This window comes from Pavona decussata, unplaced genomic scaffold (genome assembly GCF_977016875.1).
Source record: "Pavona decussata unplaced genomic scaffold, jaPavDecu1.1 SCAFFOLD_303, whole genome shotgun sequence".
Classification (NCBI taxonomy): domain Eukaryota; kingdom Metazoa; phylum Cnidaria; class Anthozoa; order Scleractinia; family Agariciidae; genus Pavona; species Pavona decussata.
The window spans coordinates 273,435-288,768 of record NW_028145699.1 but is presented as its reverse complement, the minus strand read 5'-3'; the positions used below and the strand labels follow the sequence as shown (position 1 = coordinate 288,768).

The following is a 15,334-nucleotide window of genomic DNA, read 5'->3' as shown; positions in this document are numbered from 1 at the left end:
CCTTAAATGTGGTCATTTCACGTTGTTGTTTTGCAGAGGACGGAAAAGGAATGTACCAAAATTACGGTAAAACGCACGTGCAGAGCGATTGTTTTTACTCATTAAACCTGATATTTGCGGCGTTGTCGTTGCCGTCGCCGTAGTCGTTGCTTAAGCTCCCTAATTAAATAGAAAGTGCCCTAAGAGAAAACATCCGTTTTGGAAAGAGAATTTAATGCCCTTTGCCAAGCTCTCGGAGCACATTTCTCAACATTTTCAATTGCAGTGAGATTGAATTCCGTTAAAGGAATCATCAGCAAAAGCCTTTGAACTTGTAAAGGGAACCAGGCGCAAAGCGGTTGGGAATATCCTTCTTGAGAAGAATGAACTAAAGATTGTTCAGTTTTGGACGATTTTTATAGCAGTGCCAAATTACTAAAAATGTTATAAAAACACTGGCGAATCTTGCTTGTGTTTCAACTCACATGTTGAATAGTTTGCCGAACGTGAATTTTATTTTTAACATTATTATTGCTGGGTCTGTATTTACTTTAATTCTTTTTTTGTTGTTTGTTTGTTTGTTTTTGTTTTGTTTAATTTAATCCATTTTGGATTGCTTCTTTCCTATTGGTTACTATGTTGTGACGTCACACACTTCTGATTGGTTTTCTCAAAACTATTGTTATTTGTCTTCAGAAGTGCGACTCCACGTGGCTTGTTGCGCAGAATCAGTATACCGTGCGCACCTTTGATGTATGTACTTGAATTCATCCATTGTTCCATGGACATATATCTACCCACCCATTCACACTCATCTATAGATCCACATTGGTCTTTTTTATTGCCCGGGCACCTCGTCTGAACAGGTTTTAAATATTCAGATATCACGTAACCTCATTTATGTAAAACGACGCAGACGATTATAAACCGGGGTCCGGTTGTTCGAAAGCCGATTAACGCTAATCCACGATTAAAAGTTAACCGAGGTTTACAGCACGCTCACTAAGAAGGTCCTTAAAGGCTAATTGATAGCTAATGGTAAAGAAAAGTCGACGTCAATACTAAGGGACAAAAATCTTTTGGCAAAAGTTGATTCATAAGTAATTAAACTAGAATCAATTGTTCACGTTAACCCAGAGTTAGGTTAATCGGGCTTTGAATAACTGGACCCAGGACTGAAATGTTACTCAACTGTAACTAATAGAGTTAGACCAACATTGATGTGTTAATTCCCTCCTCTTTTGTCGTTTAATTCATACTTTTCTGTTTGCTTTATTGTGTATAATAGTTTCGATTCTCTTAGTATGTATATATATGATGTAGTTTCAATTCAATTTTCAATTCAATTTTTACTTTTCACACGTACAACGAGATTCAGTACAATACATAAAAAACAATAAACATTTATATCACAAAGGAGGATTAAAAAGAATTAGGATAAATTTGTTTGGTTTAGTGTGAGCAGTGCCCAAAGGAGCATGCTGCTTTCGAGTTGGGCACTGCTTACGATGGAAGAGAAAATTATTTCGGTGGAAGAGAAAATTATTTGGAAAGGTTTGAAAAAGAAAAAGAAAAAGAGCGTGTTTAGCGAACGGATGACGGTGAAGAACTCTACATTACTTTTTTTACATTACTTTACATTACTTGTACGTTGTAAATTATTGTCGGTATTAAATTATTTAATCAAAGAGAAGAATTAAAAACAAAAGGACCATCGACTATTTCAATAAATATTATTACACCAAATCGACTGCTTGCCTCGTATGCTGAGAATTCACATACGTCGACATTGATAATGCACTCTAACGCTAGACTGTGTTATAGTGATTATAACAATAGAGCTGATGTTCGCGGGCGTAAATATGTTTTTGGCCCGACTCAGGCTCAATGAGTTCTGAGAAGGGCCAAAAACATATTTACGCCCAAGAGCATGAACTCTGTTACTATTATAATAATTTCAGAGGACATTCAGAAAAGGAATCAAAGACAGTACAGTAAGAGACATCTTTAACGCTGCCAGCGTCGCGTACGTCGGCGTTTATTTTACGGTTATTTCATTGTACATGCAAGAGTATTCATTGTCGCACAAGCTTTTAACTTCGACAGAGCACCGCAAAATTTGTCGAAATAATATTTGCTTCTAAGTTTTCAAAGGGAAAATAACAGAATTTTGTGAACAGCGAAGACATGGTCACTTACAAGTGTTAAAATTAATTGTGCAAGTGCTAAACTCAGTGGGTTTCGCTCGACGAAGACAAACTGTTTACATTCACCTCGTCGCCATCCATGGAGCTACTACAAGCATTATTTCCGCCATCGCCCAAGAGTTTCTGTAAGTCCTCTTCTCTAGCTAGCTGATACGACTAGGAATTTGCTCAAAACAATTTTTTGCAGATGGCAGCGCTTCCAGTCAAACAAGCAAGAAAACGGCGCGAACAGTTGAATGTTTTCCAGTTCTGAATGGCTGGCTACGTTATTTTCTTGTTTCTCATTGGCTCAGAGCAGCGGGCTAAAATATATTTTAGCCCGCTGAATTCTCCATTTTAGCCGGCAAAATACGCCGCAATGCCCGATGAAATTATAATAATAATTATTTTAAAGAAAAGAATAGACTTGATTGGCCCATGGTCCGCCTTCACCGTCAGCCTTACAAGCGTGAGATTTTCCGTACTTGTCAAACGTCTGTGGTGCTGTTGCACTGGCCGCACACCAACCACCATTCTGAACTGCAAACATGCTGTAACCCTTTCTCACTGCAGCCACGGCGCACTTTGCGATGGAGTTCTTTCGTGTGGAATAAGATCCATCTAAAATAGGATCAGATCCTTCCAAGCTTGGGATTGCTCGACTCGAGGTGTCTTTGTAGCATCCAACAGACTTATAGCCTAAAGAACAATCAATACAGTACAATGAACAAGGGTATTACGGTATCTTCGATTCCAGATTCTTGAGTTTTGCCAAATTTGGTTTTCCTGGAATGATTGAGGGATAACAGCTTTGCAGTCTGTTAAGAAATCTTGAATCTTGGGATCAATATCGAATCTTATTAAAAACCACCTCAATGGATAAGACAATTACAGAGGTTAGATTTGCTAAGCGGCAATGGGATATTTGACAAATACCTCATGGCTACTAAGCCAAACAAAACAATACATCGGACTTTGTGAAAATACGGTTCACCGGAGAATTGGAATCCCGGGTTCCTGCGACCTGAATATTCCAATTAATATTCCAATTTTAAAATGCCTTGAACGCAGGATACCGGGGTTCGAATCCTCGCCAGTAAACCATATTTTCACATAATATGTTATATCTTGCTTTTACACGTTAAGTTGCTTTGTTCCTTTGATGTAACAGGTCATTACAGTGATCCTATGTGAAAATATGGCTGATTCACTTAGTATGAATTTTCGTTGCCGTGGCTTTGTTTCAAAACAATAGAATTGCATTTTCCAAGTCAGTAGAGCGGCACTAAATCGTTGTTCTGGCATCACTTGCAGTCCAGAATGGAATCACCAAGATCGAAGGTTTTATCCTTCTTCCCCCTAGTCCTAAATTATTTTAATCAATGACCAAATCATGGGGGGGGGGGGGGGGGGCTCCTTGTACAAGCCTTTGGCTTTCTGAGGTCTCCTCACCGCTCACTGTTTTTTGGAATGTTCTATATTAGTTATTTTATGAAACTGTTCTTGTTCAACTCACATTGTAACTACTGTAATCTTACGTATGAGGTAGTGGTGTAAATAAATAAACAAATAAAAATAAGATCTATAATTGACATTTGTTGATGTTTTAATAAACAGTTATTCCGTGCTCGTTTGTTGGATATATATGAGATGATTACCGCCAACTCGGGCTTGTGCTATAATTCTTCGTAATTGAAGGAAAGATTTTAAGGATACACATTGTTCACACTTAGTGCCTAGGCACGGTGCCCGAGTACGATCCTTGCTGGGCACTAATGTGAACGCACCGAAGTCTAGAGGATGCACAACAGCCTCACGGAATAAGCGATAAACGGAATTACCAATACAGTTTGGCTGCATCAACTCTGACAAAATTACCACTAATAAGTTACTAGATAAAATGGTTTGTGGTGCTATTCATACTGGAAAGACATACTATTAGCAGCAGCGCAGCCATTCATGGTGCCCTCTTCGTTGTGGACTGTAACACTATTTAAAGCTAGTCGATGGATTTCTTTGTTAATCTTTTTGCTCAAAATCCCACTGATTCGTCACGACTCCTTGAAATAATTGATAATTTGCTGGGGACATGAATTTACCTACGCTCCGCGCGTATTCAGCTATCACACTTACCTCCGCACCTCATCAACGATGGCAGGCAAAGCAAATTACTGCCACAGTCGGAGTCCTTGCTGCAGGTAAATGGTCTGAAAGTATTCTCCATGTAGTTAGTGAAATGCTCTTCTCTCATATCTTCAGGGTGAGACGCATGCGTCTTGTCATTCAGCTCACACACTCTGTCCTTTCGATAAAAGTTGCTGCTATGGCAACCAGGGTGATCCATGCACTGCATGATACACTCTTCTATTCGCTCTGCGGGGCCGGAGGTGATGGTGTGGTTTTTTAGCACCTGTCCTTGCACTGAGTAAGATGCTACCTTGCAGAGTTCCGCCACAGCTGAGCTGGGAAACCAGCAAATCAACAGAAGCACAATGGCGTACTTCATTTCTAGAAGGGTCGAAAAAACACTTCCATGTAAATTTAGGCAGGTGTTACCTGGGCATCGCAATTCCTTGTACAGCCCCCGTCCCACCTCAGCACACCAATCACGTTCTCGTCCTTTTATTTTCTTTATATATGTGAGACAGCACAAGTCAGTTTTTCTTAACTATTTATATTAACTATAAAAGTTAACGTTAAAAAAGAACGACGTTTCGACCGTCCGACGGTCATTTTCAAGTTCAAGATAAGAAGTAAAATTAGCATGTGCTTATATACAATTGTGAAAGGACTAATGAGATCCTGACTAAAAGCTCCAAGATATCTACATCGAAACAATACAAGAAAATAATAGCGTGAATGATAAAAGAGGAACGCTAAAACAACTAAAGGTATTTAATACTTTTAAAGGTATTTATAGCGTTCCTCTTTAATCATTCACGCTGTTTTTTTTCTTGTATTGTTTCGATGTAGATATCTTGGAGCTTTTAGTCAGTATCTCATTAGTCCTTCCACAATTGTATAAGGCACATGCTAATTTTACTTCTTATCTTGAACTTGAAAGTGACCGAAGGACGGTCGAAAAGTCGTTCATTTTTAATGTTAACTTTTATAGTTAAATCCGTTTCGAAAAATTTGTTGATTCGTATTTAAATTAATTTATATTTATATTTATTGTCACATTTTATTACCAGAGCCCCTCTGGATAACAGCCAAGTAGCTGAATGGGCCACCCTGGCTAACTAAAGTGTCCTTACTTATTTACTTACTTACAGCAACTTGCAGCTGAAGTCAACTGTGACTTTGGTTAACCTACTGAGTCCTTATTTTCCTAATAAATAACAGTCGAGTCAAAACACTAAACAGTTTTTATAGTTGAACAAAACACAGCGAAATCCCTATGCACACCACGCCATAAACTCGAAATAGAACGTTTACAATTAAAAAGAAGAGCTATAGCTATGCCCCAACAATTCACTTGAGCAATTTCACCACTTGCTGAAGCTGGTCATCAAATAATAATAAAAAAAATTCAAAATAGCCAATTAACGGTAGAACCACACAAACGAAATCCAACAAAGCCAAAAAGGAGTATGGATTAGGAATAGGAGACAAAGTGGAAAGGATTGTATTTACGTAATCATGAAAAAAGTCTGCCTGGTGTTTTCCAAATTGATTACGGGGGACTCAAGTTGGAAGATGTTTTCGTGCAAACTAGCCCAATGTGTTCCTTAATCTGTAAATTTTTAACTTTTATTTTTTAGCCTCTAAATTATCCAAGAATATAATTTCTTGTAACAAAGATTGTGTAGCCAAAGCAGTTTGTTCGGACCCGAAGTACAAGACATAGTTTTTGAGGTTTAATAAACGGATGCCACCTTCGATTATTTTACGAGTGTCAATATTCCCCTCGTACCCCTGATCTAAACAACCAAATCGCTTGATTTCATGTTTTGAACTAAACCTTGCCACCCACCAAGGGTTCGTTTAATTATCGGGACAGTAGAGACTAATTTTTTAGATCAGGTCAAAGGCAAATGTATTAGCTGCAGAATTAATTAGGTTCGGGTTATTAAGATTTTCTCGTCTTTTTCCACGTTTGTGGTTTTAAGAACAATTTGTCTATTAATTCCGTTTGCCCAAGAGCGCCGCGAAAAATCACTCCATTGTGTCTCTTATCTTTCCAAACACCATTATATAAATAGCTGACTGCCTCGGAATATGCCATCACAACTGACAAATAAGTGCTAGTGTTCTTTAACAAATTCGGAAAACGAGTTCTTACCTTGAAGTATGAATTAATAAAAACGCGATTGGGTTGCTTTTCCGTTACTTGTCTTGCGACTGATAAATCGCACAAGCGGTCAGTGTGAGCGGTGAATTGTCACATTATAAGTGTTCAAAATTGGGTATTAACATAAATTCAAAGTTTGCTTTTAAGTAATTATTAATAATTCAATGCCTTTTCCATCTTCGCTGCCGGGTTCTTCTAAAAGCCTCTAAATATGGATCTGCGGCGGATGATGATTTTGATTATGATGATGATAATCTGGACGAACGGACAGTAGACATGTCCATTTTAACAAAAATAGTATTGTTTCAGTTTTGAAGCAACTAGGCTGTAAAATATTCGACTATAAAGTCTTTAGCGGCGGGAAAACAGCTAAATCCTTTCGTCCTTACCGTAACAGGAAAAGTGGATCGATTCCCCTTTAATATTTGAAGATGGCAGGTGTGCAAAAAAACTGCACGTACCCTTAATTTGAATTTTTTCAAAAATACAAACACTGAGCTGAGCAGACCGGCACTATTCTTTCTGTAAAGAGAAAATTAGATCTTATCAGTAGTTGTGAAGGTATGAAACGTTCATGTCTTACTTTTTCGATACTTTTTCTTTGATAAATACTGCATTCATGGTTATATTAATATCAATTATACTCAGCTATTTGAAAGCTGTCAGGAGAGATCTAGGAGAGTCAGTTGTTTGATGTTTTATAAAATGATTAATGAAACACAGCCAACGTTCTTTAATTTTAAATGATGGAGCTGTAATCTAGTGGATTCATGATAAGAAATAAAACCGTACTGGTTAAAAATATATATATAATTTAAAAATGTTTTAAATGCCGTTTTATTTGTTTTATGGCTGACAAGTCACCGACGAACCAGCGCCAAACGCAATTTGGTCCACTGATGAGTGCTAATTGAACTACTAACAATAAACATAGAGCGGATTCCAATTGAGTGCCGTAAAACCAAAACCAAAGTAATTACTCTGGCCAATCGCAACAGATGTAAACAACACAACGAGCCAAGTAGAATTCGAAGCAAATACATGACTGGCGTTAAGCGCAGAAAAACGCGTGCGAACAAAACTCGATTGGTTTTGGTTTGGATTCCCATTGGTTGAGAAAGTGGCGCGAGTTTTGTTAACCAATCACAGATCATAGTAATGGGAAACCAAAAAAAACGCGAAATTACTTTCGACACTCAATTGAAAAAATCCCTATACAAATGAGAATCGCCCGCTTAGCAGGCGGGATGTTGGGTGAAGAGGAAATATGGGCCAACGAGCAGCAAAGCAGAGGGGGCAATGGGGAAAAGGCGATTTAAAACGCCGCTCAATGTGCTCATGGCGGATCTGCTGCCAACACTTATATTCGCAGACAATACCTCCAATTGACGCTGGCTTTCACGAGAAGAGATGCTGTTGTCGCCAATAGTTCGCAGTCACATAGTATATCTATCTGATAACTAAGGAAGAAGTATTTTGTCTTCCATCATGCATATGGTTCGCGTTGCCATAGTCGATGCGTAATAAACTGTAATAAGGTCCTTCAGATTTAAAGGGACTCTGTCAGCCGGGAAAAATGCGCAGTAGAGTTCGGTTAAAATAATTTGCATGCAACTCGTCGAGGGATTTTTGCTTTTCCGCCATGCAAAGGCTTTCAAAAATATCGAAACAAACAGCTTCTGTCATTACTAAAGAAGGTTTGCAAATAAAAAATTCAGCTAACTTTCCGAAGATGAACACGATTCAAACAGATGAAAACAGCTTCCTGAACTCTCCGACGGTTTTTGAAAAAGTAGGGCCAACGATTTCAAAATGCTTTCATCAACGCACGCATGCACCTTGGGTGGCATAGTACCTCTAAGTACAAGTACGACTTTCTACATTGGCGAGTGTAAAACACCCCTTTCAGCGACAGCTCCACAGCACACATGTGGTAGCTGTTGGCTGGGAACCGCACGGCAGTTCTCCCACGGCATGCGTGCACGGCATGCGGCAGTAAAGGGTCTCTGATACGCGGGTTAACCCCCGCTCTTTGACCCGACGGCTACGCCATGCTGATGAGGCCCAACAAGGCCGAAACAGCTGTCCATGGCTGCCACTGCCCGGGTGATATGGCTGTGCGCATTCGTAAGGTACTGGCCAGGCCGTGGGTTGGTGTCTGAGTGTGTCACTTGCTTTATTTGATTGTCTTCTCCGTCCTCGTTCCGATCCCGTCGCTCCCAAAAAATTCGGACAACTACTATTGCCAGGCCTACTCACTCTATGCGGACCTATCGCTCGGCAATCTCGTTCCCAGAGTCCTCAGTACCCTCGGTTTTCGTTCCGCTGGACAAGGGTAACGAGGGCTCTGAGAACGAGATTGATCCCTCTGACCTATCCCCCACCCCTCCCCCTACTTTTCTGCGCCCGTTCCAATTCCCCATTAAAAAGAAAAGATAACATTAAAAAGAACTTGTATTTGATTTTTCTCTTTCTACCATTTCAACTTGCGTATTTTGTCTACTTCTTGCGGCGTACCCAAAACAACTGAATAAGATACTAAGAGAGTCCAACGTAATTATGCTAATGTATGAAAAAGCCGCTGGATATGATGTTCCAGAAAGCTAAGTGAGTTTTCACGTTTCACGCGAGTGTCGGCGAACTAACTGGAGCAAAACTTTCGTCTTGACCGACGGTACTGTGATATTGTTGTCCTGGGATTTATGGTAAGAAAATAGTTTACAAAATGTAGAAACGTCTTGTTAAATATACATTCTGAAATGAAGTTTTATTTTCGTGTTTTTGCTCGGGTTGCAACACTTCAGACGAACGCGTCGCTCAAGTTGTTGACAGCGAAATTTCGGCGTTTACATGAGCTTTGGTGCATTTTAGACCCATTTTAGTAGTTTCGTGGGAAAATCACCTTTTTATACCTACAATTTAGTTTCGAAGTGGGAATTAAGCGATGAATTTACACTCTTCAAGCGACTAAACGTCTTTAAGGGTACGTGAAATACCTTGTAAGCAAAATGCGAGTGTTAGCTGTACGCTCATACGGTATCTGTTTGCGATTTACCGTTCGAAACAGCGACTCAGCTTTGACAAGTAATCTCATTTGTATTTTAACTCTTCAGAGATCGACTTGAAGTATGGGTGAAGGGGACAGCTATGGATGCAAAACCTACTTTTTGATTTCAATCGAAGGAATCCTGTATTTGCTGCAACTCGTAAGTGAAAGTCGAACGACATTTAAACTGCTTCTTTGAGTTTTAATTGGTTACTTTCGATTGTTTGTAGCATTTTATTGGCTTCGATTTGCGCCCTACAGTTAAGTTGGAACCTTTTTGGAAATTAGACATTTTTGTGTATAGAGTTATTTTAAATATGCAGGCAATTAAGAACTAGTATGTTACATACATTGTACCGCACCCTTCAGCCTTTTGTGTAAGACAAGTGAACTGAAAAAATTTTCCAGTATCTAAACACACGTAAGCTGAAGCTTATGTTGGACGGTAAGGATTTTGATTTTTTTCAACTTCTTTAAGTCGTTGTTATCGGGAAAGGACTGCAATTTTCGTTTAGCTTTACTACTTCAAGACATTGCACTGTAAATGGTTTAAGGAGTAAATCACACATTTTGATTATTTATAGCTCATTAGAATTTAATGCTATGCATAAAATTAAACCCACGTCAGGCCATCATTATAAAGTATTCAAACAAATTTTATGAGCATTGCTAAATAGCTGGTAACTATAGGTATACGTAAAGTATGCTTGGCAAGTGATGCAGCTTTTTTTTTAATCAAGAAATGGCTAAACAAATTTATGACCCTTACTAGCACTTTGCATGACTGACAGACCAAAAATGTTATGACAAGCTGTCAAAGGGAATATAACTGAACAGATTGGAGGACTCTGTACAACTGAGAATTGTGTTTGTTTATAATTTGTAATAAATGCCTTGTTTGCTAATATGCATAACTGCTTACACATAAATGATTGAAAATTCTACTTTCTAGTGTCTTCTGGTGATGTTGTTTTGTCATTGTTTTTGAGCAATGATGTGTTATAAACTGGATCAAGCTTAAATTCCCAACATCAGTTACTCAAACTGAAAATCTTTAAAGGGGCAGTGGGTTTTATTCTGTTTAAGAAAATTGCTAAATTGAGATCAAAAATTATTTATCTATTACGTTAACCTTTGTCAGGCATCACAGAACTGCTTCTAAGTCACCAAGTGAATTTTCACAGCAAGAACAAGCTGTCAGTGACAATTAACCTATTATCATCATTACACTGTAGTTTTTATTTATTAACTTTAGAAGTAAACACGTTGTAAGAACTTGAAAATGTTGGCATGTCTAACTTTATAAACTTTTTTGGTTGGTGGCCAATTCCCTCTTCTGTACCTTAACGTATTGTGGAAAAACAAATTACATTAACAGTTTCTTAATGCACTAGGAAAACCAAATTGGCTGTGTTAAAGAAAACCAATGGCCAGAATTTTTCAGCTGTCATAGTTGTTAGATAGTTTCCAATTACATGTAGGATGTTCAAGTTGTATAGTAGTTTGTGGAAATTTAGTTATTGGGTTCTCAATTTTGAATGCTTGGGATAATAAATTTCATTTTAATTATTTTCAGGTTCTTGGCATCATTGCATTTGCATTGGTTCTGAGTCACGAAGACTCTAGCCTGTTTTCACATTATGGATTCTTCCTCGTTGTCAGTGCCCTGTGTTGGATCGGAGCTTTGTTGATTATCTTCTTCCATGTGATTGGTTGTTGCAAGGTCAAAATACTGGGTGTGTGGCAAAGGGAGTATTCACTGGTGAGTAATCCATTATAACTTGACGCAATACCAGCTTCTGATGTATTTTTTAATAAATTAGCACAAATTGAGTGTTCAGCCGTAAGGAAAAGTAAGTATCTGATTGGCAACAGGTCAGGAGAGCATTCAGAACTGAACTATCCAAGTTGATGGTAATGAGAACCCTCTATCTTGCTTCAGGGAAGCATAACATTGAAGTCACTAATTTCTTCAACAAAGCATCTCTGATTTATCATCCATTTAGTCCCCCACCTTTCCTGGAATTTCCAATCCCTTCCGTAAAGTGGAGGGGGGTGGGGGGGAGTGGGTTTTGGATATTTTCTGGGACACACCATCTCTAATGTATACACGTAAATATGTACAGCAGTTGTTCAACTGGTAATGGACAAGCATTCCTTTGACAGTTGGTCTTCTGAACTGCAGTCATAATCCGTTGAACTGGGTTTGTTATAATTATCAGAAAACTTCCACTGCACGTACTGTACATATTAATTTATAAGATTGCTACTGACAGGAGAAACCAGATTCTACATTCTACCAGATTGTATATTCTTGGGAAATGAAGTTCCAATGAATCAATGCCTCTTTCAGTTGACTAATGCAAAGTATCATTATAATTTTTTTTGCAGTGGATATTCCTGCTGAGTTATTCCCTGTCCTACTTCTTCTTTTTCCTGTTCTCCTCTGCTCTGTTGTCTCAGTGGACCAAGGGTTCAGCACAGTTTATTATTGCTGCGGTAAGTTTACTTTCATTGTCGGAGTAAATTCATGAACCCAAGCTCAAATGAAGCAAAATGTATGCCTGCGGTATTGTCATTTAAGAGTGGCTGTTGCGTCAGTGTTCCGTTTAACATTTAAAGGCAAGGAGTCAATAATTTGATGAATAATTTGAAGGGGTTAATACATGTGGGTGTAGGTCTGTCCATTTCCTAGGTCAGGACACCAGTGCTCATTGTCAGGTTTTTAACCTGGTGCCCCTCTCTTATCTATCTGGAACACTGTTACAGTGTGTCTAATGTTTATTTTGAGTTCATTACCTTAATGCTACTCAGGCATCCTTTCTATGTCGTATAAATACAGTCATGTACATGTACTTGGTGTGTCTGAGTGGTGCTACAACTAGCTTCCACCCTGGCTTTGCCACGAAAAAATCTTAACTTACAGTAAAATAATTTTAGCTGCCTAAATGTTTCCTGCCCCAGCCTTTCTCCCCAAATTTGGCTAACTGTATTTCCTGCTTTGTTCCTTTATGATGGATATTTTTTTGGAGCAAAGCTGGCCAAGATTGGGATGGTAACATACACCCTGTACTTTGAATCTAGCTGGGTGCGTAGGTTTTTTCCTGGTCACATTCATGTCAGTTTTCTGAAATTCTATACCATGTACATTGTAACTTATTAAGAACAGTCGTGCTTTTAACATTTCAGGCTCATGCAAACATAAAAAATAATAACATTCAGTTTCTGAAAATCAGACAGTTTTAATGTACAATGTACAGGTTTAAGAGTAAAAAAGAAAACTTGACTATAAGCGGAAACTTGAGCTATCTTGTTATCATTTAGTTCATTGTCATTGAGGGTATTATAACTAACTACAGTTTATTACTGAATACCTTTTTTATAGATCTGTGGCTTTATTCTGGTGATTATATTTTTCGTCCTCTGCGTTCTTTACTACCGTCGGGTGAGAGTGATCAGACTGACTGAGGTGGCCTGGGAGGGAGATAAAACAAGGGCCTAAGTTGGGCTTCAGATGCAAAGGACTTTAATAAGAGTATGAATATAGCAAGTGTAAAAGAAAGCTTATCAGTTTGGCTTTTTGGAAGTAGAATACATGGTGTAAATGCTTGTTTTGTAAAAAAAAAAGTTGTATTTGTTCATAGTTTTATCACTTTATACTGTTAGTTAGCATTAAGACAAGGACACTTGTTATTGACATGTCAGATGCTATACATACTGTATGCTTGTTTTTAATTTAACATTGTTTGCATAAACTCAGTTCTCATATTTTGCTGGTATGTCGCAATGCTCTGGCAAAGCAATATAAGGAAAGTGAAGAGAAATTGGACTTTAATTTACAAGTCTGTTTGAAATAAAAGTCTGAAGTACAGTGTTAAGCTTCTGATAGCAGTGATCGAATCAGTGTTCCCATGTATATGACAGAACTGTATTTCAAGCAGTCCCTGCAGACATTCTGGCCACATATATTTTACAACCTGGTTAAAGATGCTATTAGAAAGTTGTAATTTTTTTAAAGCATTTGTGATATTGCACTTTATTGCATTAATGCGCTTTCAAAAAGTCATTATAGTGAAACTTAAAGAAAACCAACAGAATTGAATGTTTGGTTAAATTGTGGCTTTTGGGGCATTTTCTGCAAGTTATTCACATGCCTAACAAATTTTGTATGACTTCAAAAGAACAGAAAACATTGGGGATCAAAATATGTTAAGTGCATGTAATCACTCAAACACAAGTTTCACAACCATTTTGTTTTTAATTAGTGTTGTTTTTCTGTGTTCTGTCATTAATTGGTAAAGAAAATGGCTCATGCCACTTTCTCGATTAATAAGGAGTAAAATAAAACAAATGGGGTTAATTGTTAACACTTATTTACCAGTGCTTGACAAGGTTGCCTGCATCATTGACTTGCCTGCTTCTCTCACTGTTGGCAAGAGTGATATATTTTGTATCGGTTTGGAGAAAAAAGACAATTACAGTACTTAATTAATGGCGGTGTAAACACGTCTATACATCTGGTAACTCTAGGTCAAAATTTGTAGTCTTTGTAACCTGTGTAGCAGACACAATAGACCTTAGTTGCTTTGTTGTTTAGTTGTACCCCATTACAGAGCATGTTACGGCACTCTAGGAAATACCAAAATCTCTTTTAGAATTGGTTATTTCTACACTGGCATGCATTCTTTACTTCAAAAAAGACAAAGGATTGATTCTCCTGAGAATATCACATGGTTTGTAATGTGCAATTAGCATATAGTTTTTGAATAAGGTCTATTGTTGAGGGAGCAGGGGGGGTGTAGGGGTGGGGTTGGAGAAGGGGGAGTGAGATAAAAGTGGCATAACAAAAGTAGTTCGGTCCCTCTTTTTCTGACACCGCTTTCTTGCCCCACTCCCCATTTATGCCTTACACCTGTAGGCTATAGTCTTTATTTACAATTGTATATATGGCTTCGCACTCTCTAAGCTCGACTTGCAAGCAAGTCTAGGCTCAAGTCTGACCAATTCCCAAATAATTCAGGGGTCCTTGATGTAGAAAATCACTGACCAATTCAAATTTCAGTTGAAATTGGGCAGTATTTATTAGCCGTCATGTTAAATGTTTTAAATTACAGTAGGCCCTGTGATCTCAATCACTGGCAATCTTGACACTGGGAACCCTCGTATCTAGTCTTGCTTCTTTTTTTAAGTCCTTTTTTCAAGCGTTGGCTGTTGTATACAAACTCCATGTAAGGCATGTTCTACTATTCCGAGGAATGGGAGCATGTTTTCCCCTTGGAAACTGCTCAAATTTTCAGGAAAGAGACCACTTATCATTTTATTGTTGTTGTGCTTTGTCCAGTAAACTCTGAGGAATTCTGATTTTAATAACTCGCTCCCAGCCCTCTCAGGGACAGGCAAATGCAGAGGTTTAGATTATCCAAAACACCTGCCATTTAAATAAAAGAGTGGGAGCAACAGTAGAAATGATCAACTTTTGTGAATTCCTGTTTTATTCATGTGCTTTGATCACTTGAGTGTCAGTAGGGTCTACTGTACAGCATAGCTGCTTGTATCAAATTTTAATACCATACCAGTGTAAGTAAAATTTTTAAGACCTCTTTATTTAATAAATGTCCTAACTCATTTTTTTGGAAATGCTCTGCTGTGAAATGTTACTGCATTGTTTACTGTTGATCATCAGTAATTTTTTTGTTATGAATAAATTTTCAATATACATGTAAATGTAGCATTTGTGGTGTATTTAATAGTAAAAAGCACATTACAGGGAATAGATGGAAGCAGGAAGTGTATGATTTTTTTTTCTTAAACTAGTAGTTCTGACACACT

At 38.1% G+C, this 15,334-nt stretch overlaps 2 protein-coding genes across 2 annotated transcripts; one reads left to right on the top strand and one right to left on the bottom strand.

The window, feature by feature from the left end:
* Positions 1 to 584: 584 nt before the first annotated feature.
* Positions 585 to 6,548, bottom strand: LOC146454273 (uncharacterized). Its single transcript, XM_085095658.1, has 3 exons — positions 6,451 to 6,548; positions 4,299 to 4,673; positions 585 to 2,864 (listed from the first exon to the last, which is right to left on the bottom strand). Exons 2-3 carry the CDS (start codon positions 4,669 to 4,671, stop codon positions 2,575 to 2,577), a joined length of 663 nt encoding a protein of 220 aa, XP_084951784.1. The 5' UTR covers positions 4,672 to 4,673; positions 6,451 to 6,548; the 3' UTR covers positions 585 to 2,574.
* A 2,457-nt stretch (positions 6,549 to 9,005) lies between these two features.
* On the top strand, positions 9,006 to 15,288 carry LOC146454272 (uncharacterized). Its single transcript, XM_085095592.1, has 5 exons — positions 9,006 to 9,164; positions 9,575 to 9,665; positions 11,082 to 11,267; positions 11,897 to 12,004; positions 12,891 to 15,288. Exons 2-5 carry the CDS (start codon positions 9,588 to 9,590, stop codon positions 13,005 to 13,007), a joined length of 489 nt encoding a protein of 162 aa, XP_084951718.1. The 5' UTR covers positions 9,006 to 9,164; positions 9,575 to 9,587; the 3' UTR covers positions 13,008 to 15,288.
* The last annotated feature ends 46 nt before the right edge of the window (positions 15,289 to 15,334 follow it).